This window comes from Gouania willdenowi, chromosome 8, assembly GCF_900634775.1.
Source record: "Gouania willdenowi chromosome 8, fGouWil2.1, whole genome shotgun sequence".
Classification (NCBI taxonomy): Eukaryota; Metazoa; Chordata; class Actinopteri; order Blenniiformes; family Gobiesocidae; genus Gouania; species Gouania willdenowi.
This window is the reverse complement of record NC_041051.1, coordinates 31,070,359-31,094,925: the sequence shown is the minus strand read 5'-3', so window position 1 is coordinate 31,094,925 and position 24,567 is coordinate 31,070,359. Positions and strand designations below refer to the sequence as shown.

The following is a 24,567-nucleotide window of genomic DNA, read 5'->3' as shown; positions in this document are numbered from 1 at the left end:
TAGCCAAAAACAAACCACATATTCAGACTCGGGGGAATAAAACGCGTCCACTGGTGCCACATTTTTTACAAAATAAGCCATTTTTTGCAGCACTATTGAGTGTTCTGCCTCTAGCGGGTGCAGGTCTAACTCTGCCCGGGGGGGATGCACATATTCGGACTCGAGAGGACCAGACCTTTCCGTTGACTCCTCGTTTGGCTCGATCTGAGCATTTTTTGGATATATAAAAACCATTGAACAGCAATGGCGGCCATCTTGAAAAATGGTTGCCATATTGAATATTTGAGTGGCCAACGTCTTTTTCCAAAATAATGACCCTTAAAGAGTGTCTGTGCCAAATTTCATGCTTTTATACCAAAGTGAACGATTCTCTTGAAATATGCAAATAATCTGCTGCACTATGCACTTAGTTAAAGTTAAAAAATATTGATAAAGACGATAATGTCATTTTCTATATCGTCAAAATAGAAAACCAGATACTGTATGTCTTGAATCACAATATATTGCCCAGCCCTACACGTACCCCCTTTTGTTCGACTGCAACATTTTGCTCAGAATTGATGAATGAGTGAATGTTTTTATATCGCGTCGTAAATCGGATGTGGTTCCAATGTATAGAAATATGCTGACTGTCGTGGAACGACACAGGAAGTAGTTATGTTAGAGTTAATCATGTTGTAATTCCACTCAGCCCAGCACGACTTGGTCTCTATTTTCAGACAGAAACAGGAGCTGCTGTTTGGAGGCCCTCAGGCACCATGATTCCTCCTCGTACTGTTAATGTGTGTCTGTGAGGCTGGAATACCAACAACAGCAGAAGTGACTGGACTTTAAAGCGCACACACACACACACACACACACACACACACACACACACACACACACACACACACACACACACACACACACACGCACACACACATTGATATGAAACATGCACTGACTAACAAAACTAGGACATTTGCATATTTCTCTACGCTAAGTAATCAGAAACACACAAAAAATGGGTTTTTCAAAAGATATAAAAACACACAAAATGACAGAACACAAAATAAATCAAAAAATAGACAAGCCAACAACAAAAACGCACAAAATGACATGAATCATAAAATAAATCAAATCAAATATACACAAGACAACAATAAAAACACACAAAATGACACAAAATAAACTCAGAAATGTACATGACAAAACCAAAAATGACAGAAAACTACAGGAAATAAACGAAAAAAATACACAAAAAACGCTCAAAATTACAGGAAAACTACAAGAAACTACACAAAATAAATGGAAAATATACAAGACAACAACAAAAACACACAAAATGAAAGGAAACTACAGAAAATAAACTAAAAAATAGACAAGACAACAAAATTACAGGAAATTACACAAAATAAACTCATAATACACAAGAGAACAACAAAACAACATAAAACCAAAGAGAAAATATGTAAAATAACACAAAATGCACCAAAATGCATGAATATCAGAATCAGAGAACTTTATATATCCCTGAGGGGTAATTCAGTTTGCTGTAGTGGGTTGAGTTACAGCAAGAGACGGAACATTAGACACACATCCACGTTTCATCTTCTCAGTCAGTCACTGTGCAGGTGATTAAAAAAAAGACAGCCATGAATATGACAACAATCACACACAAAACGACAACAATTACACAAAAAAGACCTCATCAATAACAAACAGAGCCTTTGTTCTTCACATTGGTCATTATTGTAAATGTTGATTATGTTTCTCTCCAATGTGACGATCACGTTGATAAAAGTCACACAGACGATGACACAGTGTGTGTGTGTGTGTGTGTGTGTGTGTTGACTGATCCGTGCTCACACACTGTGTCTCAGACTGTTCGTGCTGTACTCTTTAAAGGCGTTTCAGAGGGTGTTGATGTGCTGTTGTGTGTGTGTGTGTGTGTGTGTGTGTGTGTGTGTGTGTGTGTGTGTGTGTGTGTGTGTGTAAACTGAGCTCTAGAGCACAGATAACAGCAGCAGCATTAGCAGCAGAAGCTCCCAGCATGCATCACTGCACTTTGCATCTTTCTATTCCTTCTATTTAAAAAATGCACGTGTTTCACACACACACGTGTCTCAGCACGTGTGTGTGTGTGTGTGCGTGTGTGTGTGTGTGTGTGTGTGTGTGTGTGTGTGTGGTGTGTGTGTGTGTGTGTGTGTAATTACGGCTCTTCTCCTTTGATGGGTGATGTCACTCTCTTGCCTCTTTGTTGTTGTTGCGTTGCCACGGTTACCCGTTAGTCGGACCAAAGGCTTCAGATGTTAATGGTGGTTGTAATGTAGCTCACATCACAATTATGTTTAATGGTTTTGAATTGCACAGAATGAGAAGTATCCTTCAGTGATTATTGCAGCGTTTAGCCTAATTTAGGATTTAGTGACTCGTTTCCTCGCTAACAGCTTAACTATGTCCGTTCATGTTTGTTCTACGTGTTGGAATCCTGGGATTGCTGATGAAGTCACCATGACTTCATTAGACTGAACTGGGAAAATAGGAAGTGGAGTGTGATTGGTTGTCCTTCAGGGGTTGCAAAGATGCAGCAGTTTGATCACATGTGGGCCACAGATTTAATGTGGGAAAAAGAGGAGTATTGTGCCCTCGTTTGCACTTCCACATATATATATGATATTTGGCTTGATGATGTGAAATATGACACCCAAATATTCTGTCCAACTGCATATTTTTGGTTAAAAAAAGGTTAAAATGCATAAAAGATATCAAATATGATATATACAGTATGCATTCACTCATTTTTTAGTTTTTTCTTTAATGTTACTGACTAAATTACTTCTGTAATATAATCTGTTATTCAAAGTGTCAAAATATCATGTGGCCATGACTGCTGTTTTAAAAAAATCTTTAAAATTACTTTAAATTTATTGATATTTATTTTCTGCACTATTTTAGTTCTATTTTAGTTCTGTAAAAGATGTCAATGTGTTTTTTTTTTTTTGGTTTTTTTTTCATTTCAAATCGTGATATTTATGCAAACTTTGCCCGATAATGTCAAAAATACAGAACACAACAAAAGCCCACAAAATGACAGGAAACTGCACAAAATAAACTCAGACGACAACAAATGTACACAAAAACCAAGAAAAATACACAAATTAAGCTAAAAAATTCACAAAACAACAGCTAAAAAACACACACACAAAATGGCAGGAAACTACCTAATATGTAGAAACTTAATATATACAGTATGCACTCATACTATATTTACTTACTAAATGTCTTGTAAAAGATATCAAAGTATTTTAATTTTTATTTCAAATCATAATATTCATGTAAACCTTGCCCGATGTTGCCCGTTTTATGAAATGTCATGTGTAAATAATCCATATATGTCATTGACCCATTTACAGTATTTAAAGCACCGACAATATCCAGGCAATAAGTGATATTTCACTTCAAAATGCATTAGTTTGTGGTATTCCTTCTGAGAAATTCAATTTAAAAAGTAAGAACAATTAGTTTAAACTGAAAAATAATGGGCATAACAAAACTTGAATGTGGTTGAATTGGCAAAAAAAAAAGCATGAAATATGATGAAAAGAGGTTAAAAAGTGACAATAATAGGTCAACATATGTGATATTAGGTGGAAAAAGTGGTGCAAAGGGTTTATGAGTGCCCAAAAGTAGCAACAGTAAAGAAAGAAATATGATGGATAAGTGTAATGTAGCAAAAATACATTAAAAGGAGCAAAAATATGGCAAGAAAAAGTGATAAAAATAGGTTAAAATATGGCAAGATGTAGTTGCAGAAAAATGGGCATCTGGTGACCCCTGCCAGTGTCTAATGACCCCAAGGTGGAGAACCTCTGCTCTAGAGGACCAGATTTGGTCCCCGGGCCTTTAATAAAGGCATCTAAGAACATTTTGCTATTGAGACTTTAATGATGTGTTTTTTAACTGGTTCATAGTTTGTGTCCTCAGGCAGGAACTTTTTCTGGAATCTTTCTGTGATGAGTTTGCATGTTCTCCCTGTGCTTTTGTGGGTTCTCTACAGGGGCTCCAATTAAAATAAAACTCAATGTTGAGCTGATTGGAATAGAATTGATCATAGGCGTGGATTAGAGTGAATGGTTCTTGGTTCTTGATGTGGTCCCAATGGAGCACTGCCATACTGGTCTAGTTTTCTATTGGTGGGTTGTGAGTCAAAAATCAATATCAGGTGGCAAAAATGGTCCAAAAGTGGCAAAAAAACGTGGTACGAAAAGAGTGAAAATTGACCAAAATGGGCCAAAAGCAGTCAAAAATGCCAAAGAACGGGAGAAAAAGAGGAACCAGGTGATATGTAATGGCAAAAGGGAGCTTAAATGGGCCAAATGTGGCAAACAATAGTGAAAAAAGGCAAAAATGTGGAACAAAAAGAGGTCAAATGTAGGGAAAAAGGAAACAAGTGGGCAAAAGGTAGCTTATTTGGATAAAAAGTGGACATAAATTGGATAAAAGTGTCAAAAAGAACATGCAAAAATGGACAAAAAAATTGAAAATAAGGGATATTTATTGGCAAAATGAAGTTAAAGTATGAAAAAAGTGTCAAAACTGTTGTAAAATGGAGAAAGAAAATGGGTATAAAGAGGTTTTCTGGAGGAATAATAATTAAAATGAAGACATGTTGAGCATCACTGACTGAACATCACTGCCGTCCTGCGTGTTGGATGTAAGCGTGCGATCAGACACCTTCATCACGCAGCTCAGCTAACAGAGCAGAACTGCGCCCCTCGAGGATCAGAGTGTGATGATTCTGTGTTGTGTGAGTAATGGCGCCCCCTTGTGACCCTGCAGGAGTTTGCAGTGCTGACCAAAGACCTGAACCTGTGCAGGGAGCAGCTGCTGGAGAGGGAGGAGGAGATCGCTGAGCTGAAGGCTGAGAGGAACAACACCAGGGTCAGTATGTCCACGCCCCCCGCTTCATCCATCACACGCGCTTTCAAATGTACTTATTAGAAGATTAATGCCTAATAAAACGCATTGTTTTACACCAGGGTTGGGGTCAATTACATTTTTCAGTTATAATTACGTTTTCAATTACCCATTTTCAATTACAATTCAATTATGATGACAGTGACCAACATTTTTTCCAATTACAATTCAATTACAATTATTTTTTTTATCCAGAGAAAGTCAACTACAATTATGGTCTAAATTATTAAAGTTCAATTACAATTAATCACAATTACTGAGCCTGAAATAAATAATTTAATAAAAGTGAACCTTCCTCTTGTGTTAGCTTCCTGTTAGCATCTCTAATGATAACAGGTCCTAAATCAGCTGTTTTGCACCATATTTGTTTTATTCACACTTTTAGAGCCTGTGTTCCTCCATCTTGAAATCACATGATTGATGATGTCACAGGGCCCCACTTTCTGTAAACATGCTATTGTTTTCTATTTGAGTGAAACATTCAGCCTGATTTTTAGATCCTTTAGTCACTTTTTCAGTTAAAATACCAACTTGTGCTGCTTTTGTTTGCTCTATATCAGTGAATCTCTTAAGTTTTTAGTCCCCTCTTTGTTTGATTACTTACAACATTTTGCTTAGAAAACTATTTAAAAACATATAGATCATAATGATGGAATGAATGAGTGATAGCACACATTTAAAAAATCTAATTTTGCAAATAAGTGGAAGAAACAGTATTTAGTGCCAGTGGTTCAACAATTTTTGATCTATTCACAATATGAAAGTATAGAAATACCAGATTGTGTGTTGTTTTAATTAAACATCTTTTTTTTCTTTTTTTTTTAATTAACAAATTTCAAAAAACAAATTCTGAAATTTCAGGCGACCCCATTTAAACTCCAGGCGACCCCACATCGGGTCCCAACCCAAGGTAGAAGAACACTGATTTAGTGGAGCATGAATTGATTTATTTCTATAGTTTATATCACTTTTGGTCACTTTATGTGTTAATTTTTCACTTCTCTCTTTCTCTCAAGTACCCCCCCTTTTGTGCCATTGCGTATCCCTAGGGTACACGCACCCCCATTTGAGAAACACTACTCTAAATAATCAGGAAAAGATAAAGATGTTGATGTAAACCTCTTTTGTTTACCAGCAGAGGATAAAACATATGTGACCCGAAAACAATCAATGACCAGTAGTGACAGTTCCAACTGTGGTTTGTCGCCCCCTGTGGTCACAGATTGTTTTTATTCTCTCTCACAGATTGTTTTTGATTATTTCTAGTGTTTTTTTTGTTTGAATTTCAAGTAATCTTGTATATTTTTTTTTATTGTTTCCTCTTTTTGGAGTTATTTATGTTGCTTTTTTTTGGTCAATTTGTAATTTTATTTGTCGTTTTGTGTGTTCATGTTGTGATTTGTGTATTTTTATTGTTATTTTGAAGTGATAGTCTCTCTTACTTTTGTCATTCTGTGTGATTTTTTTGTATTTTGCTTTGATTCTGTATATTTGTTGTCATTTTTAGTGCAAAATCAATCCGTGAACGTGGGGGCAACAAACCACAGAGATGGAACTGTCGCTCCCTGCGTTCACAGTTTTTGTTTTTTTCTGTTTTTATCTTCTTTTCGGTAAACAAAAGAGGTTTACCATCGACATTTTTAACTTTTCCTGATTATTTAGAGCAACCAATGCAGCACAAGTTGTCATTTTGACTGAAAAAGCTGTTAAATGAATGAAAAATCAGGCTGAATGTTTCACTCCAATAGAAAACAATGGGATGTTTACAGGAAGTGGGGCCGTGTGACATCATCAGTCATATGATTTCAAGATGGAGGAACACAGGCTCTAAAACTGTAAAGTAGTTCCATTTTTAAAAGTTAATGCAATGGATATGGTACAAAATAATGTGTTTTATGAGGCATAGATCTTATAATAAGGTCATTTTAAAAAAAGTGGAGGATCCCTTTGATTCATCCTGACGTTCCTGTTCATCCTCCACATGTGTTCTCACAGCTGCTGCTGGAACATCTGGAGTGCCTGGTGTCGCGTCACGAGCGCAGCCTGAGGATGACGGTGGTGAAGAGGCAGGCCCCGGTCTCCAGTGAGGTGGAGGTCCTAAAGGCTCTGAAGTCCCTGTTCGAGCATCACAAAGCCCTGGACGAGAAGGTGCGGGAGAGGCTACGCGTGGCTTTGGAGCGCGTGGCCACGCTGGAGGAAGAACTGCAGTCTTCCTCACAGGAGGTGAGCGCCACCAGCTGGTGTCAGGATGATGTAGCATCAGTGACGTGGTCAGAGAACGCGTCATGGAAAGAACGAAACCAAAAAAACAAACAAATTCAATCAATTTTATTCATGAACATCTGTAACGTTTCACATCAAATTCCGACACACGGTGAAACCGAGAGTCGTTCGTCTTTGGATTCTTCGCAAACGTCTGCGAGCTGTGACATCAGAGCGAGTTGCAGGCTCTCACCTATATAATGTTTCTAAACACTTTGCCAGATGAACAACATAGACAGGAAAATGTGATTTTATCTGATCCAAAAGTTCCGTTATTAACATTTATGTTCATTTTTAAAATTTTTCTATTGTTTTGCCTGTTTTTGGAGTTAATTATGTGAGGTTTATTCTCTGTCCTTTTGGGGGTATCCTATGAATCTAGATTACCTCTTATAGCGCTAACTTCCAGGATTTAATCTTTTGTGCTGGACTACGAAACTCGCTGGAGTTTAATCACTATGGCAATTAATGCTGAACGCTAACCCGGTCGCGATCCGGGGCGTATTTCATCAAACCCAGCTCAGGGTTAAGTCCAAGTTTAACCTGAGAGTCTGGCTCCGTTTAAGCCGGGTTCTAACTGGATCTGGCTTGGCTTAAGCTGCAGACGCACTCTCATGAAAAATACATCATCATTATTAAAGAAGTCATTTATTGATGCTTTAAAACTCTCAATAAAGATCTACAAAAGGAAAAATGAGTCAAAAAGATTTCTGTCATACTTGTTATTTTTTAAATACCACTTTAATATCAAATATTTCAAAAGGAAATTAAACAGAATATCATGGTAAATGTTTTAATATGATTTTAAATCCATACAAATGACGATATAATGTGTACTGTATTTTTAATGAGATATCACAGTCTCCATGTGTTTAAACCATCAGTAATAATATATACAGTAAGTGCGTATCCATCGCCTCCGTTTACCACACGATTTAAATGTGTCCATTTATTGATCAGAGATTAATAATGAGAAAGCTGTGGATATACAGAGAGGGAGGGGCTTCAGGGACAGTCACAGGGCGGAGCAACTAAGACTTCCAATGACAAAGGTACACTATCACTTTAAGGGATGTGCACAGCTCACCTGCACCTGAAGCATCTACAGTGTTGGATGTGACATCCAACAGCATCCAACAGCACCGCTGCTGCTCCCACTGTTCATTTAGTGCTGAGTTCATCAAACTATTCATCAAACACTCACAAGTCTCATTAATTACATATTATATCATTTTATTAAACGCTGACAGGTGTTAAAAAACTTATCAAATGCACGTGATCAGTGTGTGATCACATGATCAGTGTGTGATCACATGATCAGTGTGTGATCACATGATCAGTTGTTTGCTATGATAAATTGACCCTTTACTACTTTTAAAATGTTCAAACCACAGTCGGTCCTTTTTTTTTTTTTTTTACGTGTCCGTCATTTATTTTCACAGCTCAGTAACAAATGACATCACGTCCTGTTGGTCTCAGCATTGGTTCCTATTGGCTTCTCATTCATTGTAAAAGCTGCAGCGCATGCGCCGTCACTCCTCTAATCATTAAATCTGTGATCGATCTCGTGGGTCTTATGAGGACGTCTACTTAAGCTAAACACTGTCAGCTGGCTTGGCTCAGCTGGGGAGCTTCAAGCTGAGAAGAGTTTGATGAAATGGTAAAAGCCAGCGTGGTCACAGACGGCTTAGCTGAACCAGGTTTAAAACCATAAGCCTGGCTCTACTGAGAACACTTTGATGAAATACCCCCCTGGTTTGGCTCTGGCTTGGATGTTAGCAAGTCCTAAAGCCCCGCCTCTTGACCAATCAGATCTCTTAGAAAACGTCCTGCCCATTGTTAGAAGATCTTGGTTGGTGAGATCTGAGAGCTGAGTTTAGGAAAGAAAGATTATTAATGATAAATGCAATCCTTTCATTTAAAGATGACATCATTTAGGAAAGATATAGATATTTATATCTGATGGACTGATCTACAGTCAGCTGATGAAGCCTGTGTCTCTGTATGTGTGGACGGGTGAAGTCATTCATTCATTCATACGCTGGGGCTGACATTATCAGCAGGAACATACACAATGTGTTCTCATCCCAGTGTGTGTGATAGAGGTCTACTTGAATAGAAACATGTGTGTGCTGTAATAAAGTTTTAACTGCAGAGCGCTGTCTGTTTATCATCCAAAGGATTAATATAATAAATAATCTCGTGCTTTTACACATTAACAGTGTCAGCAGCTTCCTGCCTGGGTTCTTTCACACCTGCCTTTTCTGTAACAACTGTTGTCTTTGGTCTGAATTATGGAGTCTCCGCCCCTTTCATGGTGGCGAGGCTGTAATCACTTGGCTTAGATTAGGGTGTTGTTATCATAGGTAGTACAGCTTGGTGTCTGAGAAGGAATGTTTGGTTAGTTGAAGCCAGATTAATCCAATCTAGACTGGACTGACCATGTTTGTCTCTTGTCATTTTTAGGTCGTCTCTTTACGGGATCAAATCAAACGGCGGCAGCAAGGACTGGACAACGGCAAAGAGGTGATCCGACTGTTTATCACACATCCAACATCACGAGCAACATCCATCTCCATGTGTGAATAGAAACAGGAAAGTAAGAACATAGAACTACATCTCAACCAAACACAAATAGATTGTTTAATAACAACCTAAGAAATAATAGTGTAACGCACATGTAATTAAGTTTAAAAAGTCAATGTGTTAGAGCACGTGTGTCAAATTCATGGTCCGGGGGCCAAATCTGTCCCTTTGAAGCACCCAAAACAATATTTGCTTGGCTCAAAGTGCTTATATTACATGATAACTGTCATTTTTTTATATCAAACATTTGAAAAAACTTGATATTTTTTTTACAATATCCTTCAATTTTGCTCAAATATGACATAATATTCCCTTGATTAAATAGAAATTTGACATGTTGTGTGATTCAAAGACAGTCCAGGATTGATGTGACATCAGTGGCAAAGGCAGTGGACAGATTGTCAATGTGAATGTTGAAGAGGATCACAATGGGGGACATGACACATACAGATGTTAGTGGTGATGAGAATTCATGGAGGAAAACAGAAGCGTTTCCATGGTAACAATGGTGGTGGGTTTTTGCAGCTAAACATTGGAAAGAGGAGTGATGGGGGACAGTGACAGCAGTTATCACCACCACCCCTCCCTGTAGCACGGGGTTACTAATAAAAGAAGAACATGGTGGATCAGCCTCATTTAGCTGCTCTCAGTGAGGCATAAAGTGCTTTGAACATTATCTTTGTCATTTTATAATAAACAATGTATTTAAATTTCATAAGTTTTGATTTAACAACTAATGCATGTGTTTGGTCATAATAACTTGCTCTGTTTATCATCGTGTGTCCTTGTTTTGCTGTAATATAATATCATTAATAATGTAAAGAAAGAGTTTTATAGCTTACTGTTTATAACTGATGATTATTTTTTTATATAAAGTAAAGAAAGTGCTATTAATGGCTAAAATGTGCTCTTTCCTTGTCTCAGAGACTTCCTAACGGGCCCTCGTCCATCCTGGAGGACGGGGAGGTGGACCGTCAGCGTGAGGGTGAGATTGAGCGTCAGAGGTCTGAGCTGGGTCAGCTGAAGGAGCGGCTGGCCCTCATGTGCCGACAGGTACTGCTGCTCTTAGTCCATGTAGGGAGGGAGAGAGGGAGGGCCACGGGATAACAGGAAATGATGTCATCACTCGTCAGGTCGGTGAGATCGAGGAGCAGCTGACGTCTGCCAGGAGAGAACTGACTCGCTCTGAGGAGGCCAATCAGAAGCTGCAGAGGGACGTCAAAGAGGTGAGAACGTCCAATAGAAAACAATATATAATATAATATAATATAATATAATATTTACTAGACTTTAATTTGACTTTACCCTGATTTTAACTAGAAATTTACTAAACCTGAATCCAGACTCTAACCTGGTTTTAATTAGACACTTACCAGACAGATTTAATCTGACTTTAATCTTGATTTTAAATCGTATAATTTGAATATATATAGATATATAAAAGGACTTTATCTAACCCTGTTTCAAGTAGACTTTGATCCAATTTTTGACAGGTCATTAACTTTACTTTATCCTGACTTTAACCTGACCTAATCCTGACTTTATCTTTACTTTATCGTGCATTTATCCTGACTTTAACCTGACTTTAAAGACTTTAACCTGACCATATCCTTACTTTAATCTGTCTTTGTCCTGACTTTATCTGACTTTAACCTGACTATGACTTTTTCTTTACTTGTCCTAACTCTAACCTGACTTTATCTGAACATTAACCTGACTTTATTTGAACGTTAACCTGACTTTATCTGAACATTAACCTTACTTTATCTGAACATTAACCTGACTTTATCTGAACATTAACCTGACTTTATCCAGACTTGAAGTGTTTTATAAAAAGCTGGAGGTAGCCTCGTGTCTTGATGTGACCTGTGTGAGTGAGAACCTTAAAGAAACAGCTCACGTCTGCTCTGAGGACACGAGGCGTCTGTTGGATCGCTCTCACACAAATACACAAATATCACAGCCTGCTCGGTAGCAGCGGTCCTCCGTACTATGGCGACGTTGTCTCCAGCACAGTGGCACTGATGGAAAAGCATGTGGAGCGTTTAGTCAGCGACGCCATCACCTGGTCTGAAAGAGAGTAATACTGATCAGAAGTGGGTAAACTGGGGGGGTGGGGTGGGGACAGAGGTAAAAAGTTTTCATTACAGTTTTCCCAAATTCATTTGAAAAAGATATTTTTTTAATTAAATAGTTTTCTGCTGCTTTGATTCTAACCCGGGTCACCAACCTTTCTGAAACTGAGCTACGTCATAAGTACCATATAGTTTAAAGGGCTACCAGTGTGAAAAACACTTCTTAACACTATATTTTCACATTTTCACTTTAATTAGAGGGGAAGATATTTAATAATAATAATAATAATAATAATAATAATAATAATAATAATAATAATAACACACAATAATAATAATAGGAATGATGAGGTTTCAACATCAAACATTATTTCTCCTATTTATGCAATTTATTAATTTTCATTAAATTAAATTTAAGTTTGAGTTTTAAAAATACATCTCATATACCGTATATCACATTATACAGTATATAACACACAGCACTGACTTTACACTAGATCTGTAACCATAAAAATTTGTCACCAATGTTACAGTGAAATTCAAATTTAAAGATGGTTAATTTCGTACTAAAATTTTGTCAGCATATTCTACTTTATTAAGCGCTAACTAATTTTCTCACATGTATTTATCTTTGTGAGTTTGAATCCTAGAAAGTGAATCATGTGAGGGCCCCTCACATGGTCCTTGCAGGCTACCTGGGGCTGTGTTGGTGACCCCTGTTCTAACATATGAAGGACATTTTACTGTTAGTTTTATGTCACAGATGTTAGGTCTACCTCAGGTGTGTAGTTTAAGTTTTCAGTGAAATGCTCCCAAACTTTTGAGACTTTAGGTTGGTTCTTCTTCTGTTGCACAATTCTTCTTCGTAATCATGTTCTGGATCTTTCCTTAAAGGCGCTCTGTCAAAGGGAAGACATGGAGGAGAGGATCACTACGTTTAGAGCGCAGGTTTGAGTCTTCTTTCTTTCTTCTTTCTTCTTTCTTTCTTTCTTCTTTCTTTCTTTCTTCTTTCTCTTTGTCTTTCTTTCTTTCTTATTTCTGCTCATGCATGCATCTGTCTGTCTTCCTCATGTTTGGCGTTGCAGATACCTGAGCGCCCAAAGGGAGGCCAAGTCCCTCCACGACATCAAAGATAAGTTGGAAAACGAGTTGGCCAGTAAGGAGTCGCTGCACAGACAGGTGAGGACTGGAAGTGTTGGGGGCAATTATAATGTTAATCGCATAATTGATCAATTATTGCAATTATGGCATCATTATAATTGTAATTGTAGATAGAAAAAAAATCTGTTGCTGTTGTAATCATAATTTAATTGTAATTGAGTTCAGATAATTGACTTTGTAATAATAATTGGCATGGAAATTGTATATATATACTGTCAATTAAATAAACACAAACTGTTATAGTTTTGTGACTTAAAAATATGTATTATGACTTTTACCGCTACCTGTCAGTTCTCTTAAGGATCATTTAGAAAAAAGGCTCAGACGCCCACACCAAAAATATGAATACCAATATTTTCATTGATTATGAAGCCTAACAAGGTATCCAAGAGATAAGAAACTAATTAGATTATAGATAATATTTTTAGTGTATGTTTACAGCTGATTTAAGACATGGGTTAAACTGACCCGTTATCATAAGAAACGCTACCAGAAAGCTAACACAAGAGGAAGGACACGTTTTGTGGCCTTATTGTTAAACGCTCAGTAATTGAGATTAACTTTAGTAATTGAGAACGTAATTGCAATAGACTTTCAGGAAAAAAAAAAAAAATTGTAATTTTATGTGTATTTGGAAAAAATGCAGGTTTCTATAGTTGTAATTGAACATGAGTAATTGAAAAATGTAATTGATCACAGAGTGAAGAGAAGAACCGGCAGCTCCAGGAACGTCTGGACGACGCAAAGCAGAAACTGCAGCAAAACCCTGCAGAGAGCTGAGACCCTGCCTGAGATAGAGGCACAGCTCGCCCAGAGGGTAGCAGCACTCAACAAGGTGTGTTGGGTGTGTTGGTGTGTGTGTGTGTGTGTTGTGTGTGTTGTGTGGTGTGTGTGTGTGTGTGTGTTTGGTGTGGTGTGTGTGTGTACTGGTTTAATGACATTCAGGACAGTTTTTACAATAATACATCAAAAATGTTGTTTTGGGGGAATTTTGTGTATTTTGTTGTCTTTTCTTATATTTTTCCAATATTTTTGTGAGTTTTTATATTTTTTTTAATGTTTTAGGCATTTTTTTAGGCATTTTTTTTGTATTTTTGTATGTAGTTATTTCTGTGTTTTTGTAGTCGTTTTGTTATCATTTGGTGTGTTTTTATATAATTTGTATGTTTTTGGTGCATTTTCTTTTTGTATTTCATTATTTTGTAATTGTTGTTACTTCTGTTTTTTGTTGTGGTTTTGTGAATTTTTCTTATCTTTTTGTGGGTTTTTCTGTAATTGTGTACGTATTTGGGGCATTTTACTTGTATTTTGGGCATCATTTCTTATGTAGTTATTTCTGTGCTTTTGTTATTGTTTGGTGTGTTTTTGTAGAATTTTGTATGTTTTTAGGTCATTTTTTTGTATTTTGGGCATTTTTTTGTAGTTATTTCTGTGTTTTTGTAGTTGTTTTGTTATTATTTTTTGTATTTCGGAGGCTTTTAGTGAAGGTAAGAATAGTAAGACAATCAATGGCTGTGTTGTACATACTAATGTACTATTCATACTAAGTCTGACGTCAAAATGAGTATGTAGTGCATTCACATTTGTATGAAAAGAGATATTTAGCCTCAGTGTGATTCAGGTTTTTGTCACTGTTGGTTTGAAATGCATCTTGGGAAACTTGGAAGTATATGTCATTGGGAACGCTCATCATCCTAATCATACTTAGTATATACTAGATAGTATATACTCATGGAGTGTGCCTTAAACTTAACAAACGTTATTAAACTGCAGTTTGCATTTTTTGTTAGAATTATTTCATAAAGGATTGTTTAAACTTTTAAATAGATTTTTAATCTCTGCATTAGTGGGTGGTCTAATACCACACAGGTGCTTTATAGCTGTGCAGATTGCATGTTCTCATATTCATAAAATGAACATGTGGAAAAGGGACAACGTGCACCTGTGCAGACACACACTCCGTGCACTCTGCGGGCAGGTTGAAACACGAGCAGGTGTGTGTGCGTGATTCTCTCGCGCGTGAGTGAAAGAAAACAGGAGACGTCAAACGGGGAATGTTTGAGGAGATTAAAGAAAAAGCTCAGATCTGGCTTTTATTTTGATCCGGGGCCGCTAGCTTGGCACGTCAAGAACTGCAGGGTCGTGCGCGACTCTTCATGTCTGACTGGTTTTGCTGGTGCGCGTGCACGTGGTGACCTCCAGCGTGTCTGCGAGAGCTGTTTTCACTCATGCCAAAAAGTTGTTTGTGTGTGCTCCCATTAAGCAATCATCCTAAATGGTTTGTGACATGTCGAGGCAGGACGGGCAGAAGATTAATGCTTTTTGAGAAACAGGCAAAACACACACTTCTCTGTTCCACGTCTGTCTGTACAGGCAAACTAATGGGCCAACAAGCTGTTTCCTCTCTGTTAATTTGTAGTAGAGTAACACGGATCACGCTAACCCTCCCTCCCTTCCTCCACCCCTCCTCCCTGCCTGTTATCATCCAGGCCGAGGAGCGTCATGGTAACTTTGAGGAGCGACTGCGACAGATGGAGGCGCAACTGGAGGAGAAGAACCAGGAGCTACAGAGGGTGAGTCATGCTCTTCATCCTCCCCCTCCTCCCCCTCCTCAGGCTGTTCCTTTGGTCGGACTTCACGCTGCACTACGGCACGCATGCACACTTTGCACACTATGCACACTTGCACATTCAAATAGAAAATCCCAGCATTTCAGTCTCTGAACGGTCAGTGTATGTTTTGGTCATGTTGGGTTTGATCTTACATGTGGCTCCTGGTTCGGTCTCGAAGGGTCTACACTGCCGACCGGCGCTGAAAACCCGCCCGGTTCTTTAATGCATGAGGAGGACATACACTTATACTCTTACACTTATAATGAAGCTAAAGCCAAGGAAATAGTTGATGGTTGTATTCTCTCATAAAGAGACTATACAGCGCTGGTCCTGAGAGTTCCTTCACCCGTGGGATCTGGAAGCCAAAGAGGCCACCGTCCTGACTTCCCCTAGCTTTATCTTCTATGCTCCTCCTCTTCCGCTGGGGCCCCCCCCTCTGACCTGTTATCAGTAGCAATGTGTGTGTACAGTGATGTGACTTTATGTGCTGCTAAGTGTAAAGTGCAAATAATGTCCCTAAATATCCCTCAATTCCCCCTGTTGGGGTGTCCTCTAAGCCACCCCACAAAACCAGTCTAGACATCTGTGAAAACCTATATGTGCCTATATGTGTGCTTCCCCCGTCTGGCAAAGGTGCTCCCCCCCGCCCCAAAGGGTAGTAACGCAGTCACCTCCCCCCTATGGGGTCAGCGTGCAAAGTAAAGTGTGAAATTTCTACAATATGAAGAACCCACATACCCAACGCACTAACATTCACCATCGCTAAGTTAAACTAAACTAAACACAGTTAAAATCATACATTTAAAGCAGGCTAGAAGCTTTCCCTATGACACAATCTGTTTGCACACATATATATATATGTATATGTTTATATATATATATATATATATCTACTTATTTTTATTCATTATAATCATTTGTGTGTGTGTGTGTGCGTGTGTGCATGTGCAAGTGTGTGCAAAGCATGTGCATATTGTGTGTGTGTGCAATGCATGTGTGTATTTGTTGTTTCAGTGTTTATTCATTGACTTATGTTATTCTCATCAAGTATATTTTATATTCATTGACTTATGTTATATTTTATATTTTGATATTTAATAAGACTTTAATGTGACAATGTTGTGATATGATTGATGACACTATCTTACCATGTGATGTAATAAACTCAAAGCAGGACGATGGTTGTTAATTATTCCCTGCGCTGCTTCCTTCAGGCCAGGCAGAGGGAGCGGATGAACGACGAACACAACAAGCGACTGTCGGACACGGTGGATAAACTTCTGTCCGAGTCTAACGAGAGGCTGCAGCTGCACTGAAGGAGAGGATGGCCGCGCTGGAGGAAAAGGTAACACACAATACACACAAATACAACACACTCATCAGCCATAACAACAACATGATGTCCTAAGAGTTGATGAAGCAGGAAGAAGGTGATGCAAAAGCCGCATGTGCAAAAAAAGTTGCTATGAAATGACTTTAAAGACATTTCATATGATTTGTTTAACATTTCAATGAAAACCAAAGTGGAATATTTAAAAACAAAAAAACAGACATTTATTTTGGCTGTACCGCATGTCTGTTACTCTTCTGTGCATTAATGTGATTTTATATGATTTGGAGTCAGTTTGTGTATTTTGGTTATTGTTTTGTATTCTTTTTTATGGCCAGGAATCAACTAAAAAGAAATGTGACAAATTGCAAATTTGAAAACAATTTATTGCATATTATTGCATTGTCAGCTCCTAATACACACGCAAAAATGTAGAAAAAAAAGTTTATTCTGTCCACATATTTGCATAGAAAGTGCATAACTTTGAGGAGTAACAAAAAATAACTTAAAGCCTATAACAAATACATTTATTGTGATTAAATACATTGTTTGTGCAACATTGTACTATTCTATAATGTAAATGATGAACAGAAAATTGGAACCACAGCTGTAAAACTGGCACAATTAGCTTATTTAAAACTTTGTTTGAAATGCAGTTATGTCATGTAAACAATGTACAGTCATTTTTCACAGCAGCAATATTTTTTGTGTTTTTAAGTTATAAATAGCAGTTAGACTATTTAGAAATGCACTTCTTAAATACAGGATGCTGTGTTGGGATTCCTCAATAACTCCGCCCCTTTCGCCCCCTCTGCAGAACGCTCTCTCTGAGGAACTCTCCAACATGAAGAAGATTCAGGACGACCTTCTAGCAAACAAGGTGACTTCCTGTCCCGTCGTCACTCTTTCCTGAACCCCTTCCAAAGCTCACTGTGTGATTTCTGCGTCTCCGTCATATTCAGGACCAGCTCATAGCTGAGCTGGAGCGCATTCAGCTGGAGTTAGATCAGCTGAGGGCCCGACCAGGAGGCTCCTACTCCAGGTTAGTCCTGCGTTTCTGAACAATGTTTACCAAATATTAATATAAGAAGATGTGAAGTGTCATTAATTACCAATATGTGGCTCAGCCAGGGTTGGGGGTCAATTATGAATAATAATAACAATTATGACATGATTATAATTCTAATTGGGGAAAAAACTCTTGCTGTTGAAACCATAATAAGTGACTTTATAATTGTAATTAGCATGGGAAACTTTATTTTAAAAAATTTATTACGTCAATTACAAATTAATGCAAATGCAAACGTGGGGAACCATGCTCCAGTTTTATGCCTTACACATATGTAGTTAACAATTATTAAGATATGCTTTCCTTTTTACATTTTATGTTGTTTCTTATTTCTCGTATTTTGTAAAGCGGTTTTGAGCCCCAAAAAAGTGCTAAATAAAATGTATGTATGTATTATTATTATTATTATTATTATTATTTATTAATAATATATTTTATATATATGAAGTTTACTTGTCAGTTCTCTTGAGAATCATTTTACCATTTAAAAATAATTGAAAATAAATTAAGTTTTATGGACTCATTTATTTCAGACGCAGTAATTGTGATTAATTGTAATTGAACTTTAAAAAATTCAGAACATACTGTAATTGTAAATGAGTTTCAGAGGCAATTCATAGTTGCAATTTTAATTGTATTTGAAAAAATGCCATCACTTCTTGAAAGTAGTCTCAAAACTAAACAAAATAAGCATGTTTTTAAAATGCTAAAAAAAAATTGGGGGGATTCGTTCCAGACCCTCTGTGAAATTAGAAAATCCACAATATAGTAGAAAGGTTTTAGTGGCCTAAAACCTTTAAATATACTTATTATTAGATATATGCCCAATAAACACATTATTTTGCTCCATATTCATTGTATTAACTTTTAAAAATGGGACTACTTTACAGTTTTAGAGCCTGTGTTCCTCCATCTTGATTGATGATGTCACACGGCCCCACTGCCTGTAAACATCTTATGGTTTTCTATTGGAGTGAAACATTCAGCTTGATTTTTAGATTATTTAACAGCTTTTTAGACAATGTAGTAGCTTTTTGGATACTTTTGCAGATTTTTGAGTCAAAATGACAACTTCCTCTGCTTTTGGTTGCTCTAAATAATCAGGAAAAGTTAAAGATGCCGACGAAAGAGGATAAAAACAGTGTGACCGCGGAGGCGACAGTACCAACTCTGCAGTAGTAGACAACGAAGCAGAGAAGAAGAGCTCTTTTAAGGGACCTTTTCTCTCCCTTAAACAATGCGCTGACACGCTCTGGTGGCTGAAGTTAGAGAGTCATCACGGACAGTTGAAGGACTTCCTTCCTCAGGGTTTGTGTGTCTTCATCAGTCCGTGATTTACTCGCTTATCTTCAGCCATCAGAGCATCAGTAGCACACTGTTTAAGGGAGAGTAAAGGCCCCTTAGGAGAGCTCTTCTCCTCTGCTTCATTGTCTACTACAAAGCCGCAGAATTGGAACTGTCGCCCCCTGCGGTAACAGTTTTTATCCTCTTTTGCTGAACAAAGTTGGTTTACATCGACATCTTTAAGTTTTCCTGATTGTTTAGAGCAACTAAAAGCAGCACAAGTTGTCATTTTAACTGAAAAAGCTGAAAAAGCTGCAAAATGATCTAAAAATCAGGCTGAATGTTTGATTCAAATAGTAAACAATGGGCTGTTTGTAGGCAAATGATTTCCAGATGACAGAACACAGGCTCCAAACTTGTAAAGTAGCCTCATTTTTAAAAGTTATTAAAATGAATAAGGTGCAAAATAATGTGTATTGTTTGGCACGGATCTACTAATAAGTAAATTTCAAAGACTTTGGGCCACATTTGTAAAAACAGTGGAGGATCCCTTTAAAAACAGTGATTGATGACGTTAAAACACTTTTAAAACTCTTCCATCATGCTGCTACTACATTAGCCATCGTCGCTAGAAGCTAATAAGAGCTGGAGATTGCTCGACTCTTTTGATTGGCTCCTTCTTCATTCAATAGTGTGCCTTATAAGACAAAAGTCAGAAGATTACAGTTACTTCTTAGTGTGCACTGCTGAAGTACACACTTTAAAGTAGCCGTCAGTCAACCATAACTTTTCTCTGCATTTAACAAAATAAAAAGTGACACTGACAATGCTAGCTGCGTTTAGCTCATTGCTAACACCGTCCCTATGCTGTTTCCAGTCGCTCTCTGCCCGGCAGCGCTCTGGAGTTGAGATATTCCCACGGAGGCGGGTCCCTTCCTACAGGCTCCGCCTCTCATCTCGACCCTTTCGGGAACGCCTCAGGAGGGGGCGTGGTCAGGCGGAGCCACAGAGCTCGCTGGAGCTCCGCACGCGAGGACTCAACCAAGGTAACAGAGCTGATCAACATCATATTATTTATACAAACATAAATGCAGTATATATACATATATACTGTATTTATAATTATACATACATAGAATTGATCCACACCTTTTTAATCCATTTTACAATTTTCTTTTTCAGAATTAAATGGGATTAACTTTCACAATTACGTTTGTTTGTCAGTATAGATTGTTAGTGGAGCTACTGTTTGCACCTTATACCTTCAGTACCCAGACTGGGAGAGCGGGGCTCGTGCTGGGGACCGGGTTCGAGCCGGGCATGGACGTTGGCTGCTCCGACGACGAGGACGACGGTGACCCTCGGTTTTGCCTCTGAGCTGCTGTCCCCCAGCGGGCAGACAGATGTGCAGACGCTGGCCATCATGTTGCAGGAACAGCTGGAGGCCATCAATAAGGAGATCAAGTAAGACCGATGGGCAGTAGCGGCGCCAGGATTTTGATTGTGGATGGGCCCCCAGAAAACTGGAGGGGCCAGTTAAAACAAACTAAAAACTGAACTGGCAATAGTGTTTATGTGATTAAAGCTATGATTGCATTTTTATATTGGTCCAACAAAGCAGGGCCACATTATGATAACACTTATTTGCTAATTTATGTACTGTATATAATGGTTTTAGCATTTTATTTATAATAGGTTTAACTTTTTTATTTTTATTTCTTGATTAGGGAGTCTGCTAAAAAACAAACAAAACAGAATTATAGATACATTATTTCTGTAGTCACTGTTGAATTGTTAAGTTTTCACCCTGAATATAATGTGCATGTGAGAAGAGACGCAATAAGCATCAAATACTGATTTTGTGGAAGTATGAATGTATATCAGTGTTTCTTTACTGCCTTTTGAGCAGTGTATTTATTTATGTTATCTACAATATTTATGTAAATACACAAATGGAAGCTTTTTCTGTTTGTATTAAATTGCTCAAAATAAATAAAATAAATAGATAAAGGATGTGCACGAATATTAGAAGGTGAGGGTGAACAGGGAAGTGTTTTTTGTTCCAGGCTCATCCAGGAGGAGAAGGAGAACACGGAGCTGCGGGCCGAGGAGATCGAGAACCGGGTCAGCGTGGCCCTGGACGGTGCCCCCGTCCCCCCGTCCTCCCTGGGGAGGGACGGCACGGGGCGGGGCTTCCTCTCCTCCTCCATCACTTCCTCCACCTTGGCCTCACCGTCCCCACCCAGCTCGGGACACTCCACCCCACGGCTGCCGCACTCTCCGGCCCGGGAGAACGACAGACAGGTGGGGGTGATGGATTCACTTTGGTTTTTAATCAGCAGGTGCAGGTCGGACGTCTCAGGACGAGGCAGATCCTCAGCAAAGACGTTGTGCAACGAGCTATTAGTGAGACATGTTTGTGTTGGCTGCAGTGTGGAAGCACAGCCATCTGTCATAACATTAGATCCAGTACTGAAGGAATAAAAACACTGACTAAATCACCTTTTAACCTGTTACTGGGCAGGAAACCAACGTTTGTCTTCAAAGTTCAGGTGATTTCCAAACATTAGTCATTCACCACCCATCAAAGCTGCACTGTTGGAGTTATTTAAAGTTACAAAATGCAAAAAGGAAGTAACTGGAGAAGCATTAAAAGCATTAAAAACTGCATTAAAGTCATGCATGCTTTTGTCAGCCGAAAACTTTATGACTGCAGCGTTAATAAAAGACAGAATCTGTGCAAGAAATGCCTTTGGCAACGTATATGGAAGAGGATTAGGGACATTTTGATGGAGAAAATAAGTTTGAGTAAGTCAAGAATAAAGTCAAAATGTCAAGAATAAATTTGAAATGTCGAGAATAAAGTTGAAATGTCGCGAATAAAGTCGAAATGTTGAGAATAAATTAGAAATGACGAGACTAAATTAGAAATGTCGAGAATAAAGTTGAAATGTATCAAATAAAGTTGGAGTTTTGAGAAAAAAGTTGAAAGTTTGCGAAAAAATGAGAGAATAAATGATAAGGTGTGTTATGCAGAGCTTCAGAAACACATGAATCGACTTAAGATCCTAAAAACATTTCTTTTCTGTATCTCAGAACAACAAGGACGACGATCGTTCCCTGGCTCTGCTGGACTCCACGCCCCCTCCCACCCCCCGTGCTCTGCGGTTGGACAGGATGACCCTCACCCATCCGGGGGCGATGCTCGACGACCCTCGGGAGTTCCGCAGGTAAAGCGTTAGGAGTCTAGAGTAAAGTTCTCTCTCCTAAAGTCTCTTATGGTTCGTCCTTTCCAGCCTCTCTGCAGACGGCAGCAGCTCCAACAGCAGCCAGGATTCTCTGCACAAATCCAGCAAGAAGAAAAGCATCAAGTCTTCCATCGGTCGCTTGTTTGGGAAGAAGGAGAAAGGAAGGCTGGGCCAGCCCGGGCGTGAAGGATCTGCTTCTCTTGGTAAACAGATGGAACAGTATTTTAGTTCTTCTCTGTTTTATTTTCTGCAGGGGAACTGTTTATTCAACTGATGCGATAATCTGTCTTTTTGGTCTTCTTTACTCTTTCTTTACTTTTCTTTTCTTTTATTTATGTTTTGTTTTATTTTCTTTTATTTTCCTTTATTTCATTCTATTTTATTTTATTTCATCTTGTTTTGTTTTATTTATTTATTTATTTATTTATTTATTTATTTATTTATTTATTTATTTATTTATTTATTTATTTATTTGTAATGATCTTCTCTAATTTTGACTTTTACAACTTACCCTAGACATATTTTGTGACACTTTTCATCTAATCTATTCACTTTAATAAAAGGAAAATCAGAACAAATGCATGAGCTCATAGGAAAGGGACATTTTTCTGCCGCACATTTCACACAGGTGAGATAAATAGAAAAGTTAGATCCCAAAATGACACAAATTGTAAACCAATCATCCATTACGGTACATTTTAAAAGCATGTGTTTAATTAGAACGTGTACTGTGTATTTCAGCATCGACACCGTCTGAGGACGTGGCCTCTGGAGACGCCATGACCATAAATAAAACAGGAACTCTGGGTCCAGCTGATAAAGACCGACGCAGCAAGAAGAAGTTAGAGAATTATCCGGAATTATTGTTCACGCTTAATCCTGTGCAACCTGACATTTCTATAAAGAGAAATAGTTTTGTGTGATTTTCTGTAATTTTGTTTGTTCTTTGAAAGCATTTTGTGTATTTTCATTGTCGTTTTGTATATTTTCCAAATATTTTTGTAGTTGTTTAGTGTGTTTTTTCTGTGACTATATGTTTTTTTAGGGTCATTTTGTGTATTTTCATGTCTCTGAAGTTATTTTTGTGTATTTCTATTATCTTTTTCTATGTTTATCAGTTTTTTTGTGTGTTTTTGTAGTTGTTTTGAGAGAAATTTTGTGTATATTTGCTGCTGTTTTGTGTGTTTTCAATGTCATTTTGTATATTTTACAGATATTTTTGTAGTCGTTTGGTGTATTTTTGTTTTCCTTTTCTGTAGTTCTGTATTTTTGTGTATTTCGGTTATCATTCGATATGTATTTTTTATGTTTTTGTTGTCGTTTTGTGGATTTTTGTTTTCCTTTTCAGCAACTGTATGTTTTTAAGGGTCGTTTTGTTTATTTCTCCATATTTCTAAAGTTATTTTTGTGTATCTCGGTTATCTTTTTGTATGTTTTTGGCCATTTTGTGTGTTTTAGGAATGATTTTGTGTATTTTAATGTTGAGGGCCACACAGAAATAGCCCATGTCTGCCCTGAGGCAGCTGTTTGTTTGTGTTGTGTGATATTTGTCTAAATCCTCTCTTCTGTGCCTGTGAATCATTTATTCATATTTCTGCTGTTTTGGTCATTCTTGATTAATGTCTCTTTTCCGACCAGACATGAACTCCTGGAAGAAGCATGTCGCCAAGGACTTCCCTTTGCATCGTGGGACGGGCCTACTGTGGTTTCCTGGCTTGAGGTACGAGACGCCCTGTTTTATTATGGGATGTTAGGTTTCAAGTATTTTTTTAGAGTTGTTTTGTGTATTTTTATGTTTGTGAAGATATTTTTGTAGTCGTTTTGTGTATTTTTGTTTTCCTTTTCTGTAACTGTATGTTTTTTCGTCGTTTTGTGTATTTTTATGATTCTAAAGTTACAATATGCTACGTTAAATTGTGTTTCGTTACATTGTGTTATGTTATATTATGTTACTTTACTTTACTTTATTCACATTATGCTA

General features: G+C 37.8%; 1 protein-coding gene across 1 annotated transcript in view; it reads left to right on the top strand.

Moving 5' to 3' along the window:
- Positions 1-24,567, top strand: part of ppfia3 (PTPRF interacting protein alpha 3) — a 45,019-nt gene that overhangs the window by 3,268 nt on the left and 17,184 nt on the right. The window contains 24 exon segments of the mRNA XM_028454649.1: positions 4,822-4,923; positions 6,955-7,182; positions 9,688-9,747; positions 10,732-10,860; positions 10,941-11,033; positions 12,777-12,818; positions 12,820-12,830; positions 12,968-13,061; positions 13,743-13,805; positions 13,807-13,878; positions 15,533-15,616; positions 16,870-16,966; positions 16,969-17,000; positions 17,803-17,865; positions 17,948-18,027; positions 20,216-20,384; positions 20,607-20,630; positions 20,632-20,703; positions 20,705-20,802; positions 21,405-21,642; positions 22,435-22,568; positions 22,635-22,789; positions 23,328-23,427; positions 24,225-24,306. Of these exon segments, the coding sequence (XP_028310450.1) occupies positions 4,822-4,923; positions 6,955-7,182; positions 9,688-9,747; positions 10,732-10,860; positions 10,941-11,033; positions 12,777-12,818; positions 12,820-12,830; positions 12,968-13,061; positions 13,743-13,805; positions 13,807-13,878; positions 15,533-15,616; positions 16,870-16,966; positions 16,969-17,000; positions 17,803-17,865; positions 17,948-18,027; positions 20,216-20,384; positions 20,607-20,630; positions 20,632-20,703; positions 20,705-20,802; positions 21,405-21,642; positions 22,435-22,568; positions 22,635-22,789; positions 23,328-23,427; positions 24,225-24,306 (2,322 nt within the window).